The sequence below is a fragment of the Grammomys surdaster genome, unplaced genomic scaffold (genome assembly GCF_004785775.1).
Source record: "Grammomys surdaster isolate TR1022 unplaced genomic scaffold, NIH_TR_1.0 144152, whole genome shotgun sequence".
Taxonomy (NCBI): Eukaryota; Metazoa; Chordata; class Mammalia; order Rodentia; family Muridae; genus Grammomys; species Grammomys surdaster.
Window position 1 is genome coordinate 1 of NW_021622733.1, and position 1,601 is coordinate 1,601.

At 49.2% G+C, this 1,601-nt stretch overlaps 1 protein-coding gene across 1 annotated transcript; it reads left to right on the forward strand.

Moving 5' to 3' along the window:
• Window positions 1–161: 161 nt before the first annotated feature.
• LOC114615779 (isopentenyl-diphosphate delta-isomerase 2) lies at window positions 162–1,460 on the forward strand (the record flags this gene model as incomplete). Its single annotated transcript, XM_028761413.1, has 3 exons — window positions 162–303; window positions 1,076–1,168; window positions 1,330–1,460. Coding segments are annotated over exons 1-3 (366 nt in total), but the record flags the coding sequence as incomplete, so codon positions are not given.
• Window positions 1,461–1,601: the final 141 nt, after the last annotated feature.

The window sequence follows — 1,601 nt, forward strand, 5'->3', positions numbered from 1 at the left end:
CAGTGTAGCTCAGTGTCTGATCATTAAAACCTCATCCTTCTCCACGTAACAGTTACACTCCCATTTTGTGCCATTTCTGTCACTGGTATTACAGGGACTTGCCCACCTCTTTTCCCTTATGCTTCCTGGTTACAGAAAAGAGTCCATTCATGTTCACAGGTATGTCCCAGGCAAGCAAAACTCACCTTGATGAACTCCAGATAGAACGTCTGGAGGAGAAGTGCATTGTCATTGACAAGCAGGATCAGATCATTGGGGCTGACACCAAGAAGAACTGCCACCTCATGGAAAACATCAACAAGGGTGAGCAGGAAGGAGGCCGCCATGTGCAGGCCTGGTGCCATCGGCCACTCTCTGAACCAGGCAGTGTCAGGAGGCAGCTGTCCAGTGTGCTGCTGGTACTGCTGACTTGATACAGTTAACACTTACATCAGTAGACTTGGTAATGCACACTAGTTGCTGCCTTGAAATGGGTTGGAAAAGGCAGAAATTGTAGCCAAGCTGGGTGAGGTGCTGCACACCTTTAGTTCCAGTAGAGAAGCAGAGGCAAGTTATCTCTGTAAGTTCAAAGCCAGCCTGTTCTACATAGTCAGGCCTGTCAGGTCTATGTAGTAATACCTGTATCTAGAAAAATGGGGTGGTGGGAGGTCACCCCATTGTGAGCTCTCTCAGTGCCTCATGTGTTGCAACTTCCAGGGCATAAGCAGTGACTCTGTGCCACTGGGTCATCCACATGCCTGCACAGTGTGGCAAAGGCAGCTAACAATATAGTTTCAAGACTCACACAGTAGGGTCTCAGCCTACCTGGCAAGGCTTACTTTACTTCTTGGCTCTCTAGGTTTTGTTTACAAGTGGAGGAAAACTGCAGTTCTCACTTGCAGTCTTACTGTGTGTGAATAAACACTGAATCACCAAATGCTGAGCGACCCACATAGACTCTATCCCAGCAAGGCTTACCAGCCACTCTTGGTGCCACCATCCTGAGCTGGATGAGAATTAGAGACAGAAGGGGATGGATATGCAGACTCCACACTGACTTCAGTGTGACCCTAACTCGTACACTCTCACTTTGCAGGCCTGATACACCGAGGCTTCAGTGTGGTCCTCTTCAATACGAAAAACCAGCTCTTGGTCCAGCAGAGAGCAGATACCAAGTACACTTTTCCTGGTGAGCCACCCAGCTCAACTCCAGGGAGCACTGGAGTTTAACTTAGGGTTTGGGAGCCTCAGAGGAATGAGTAGTGAGAGAACCCATCTGAGCCTTCTCAACTTCCCATTGGGGTGTGTGTGCAAGCTCTCACTAAAGCCCCATGTTGTACCTTGCCCTAGGACATTTTACAGATTCCTGTTCTAGTCACCCTTTGTATGTGCCTGATGAGCTGGAAGAGAAGGATGCTGTGGGAGTGAGGAGAGCAGCCCTGAGACGCCTGCAGGCTGAGCTGGGCATCCCCCAGGACCAGGTACCAGCTCACTCCAGCATAGGGCTCAATGAACTTTTTCACATGCTCAGGGATCTGTTTAATAGGTATAGTGTCACATGACAGTGCTGTCAAGTTTCATCCATCAAAACGCTGACTCAGGGAGTGACTGTTGGGCTAACA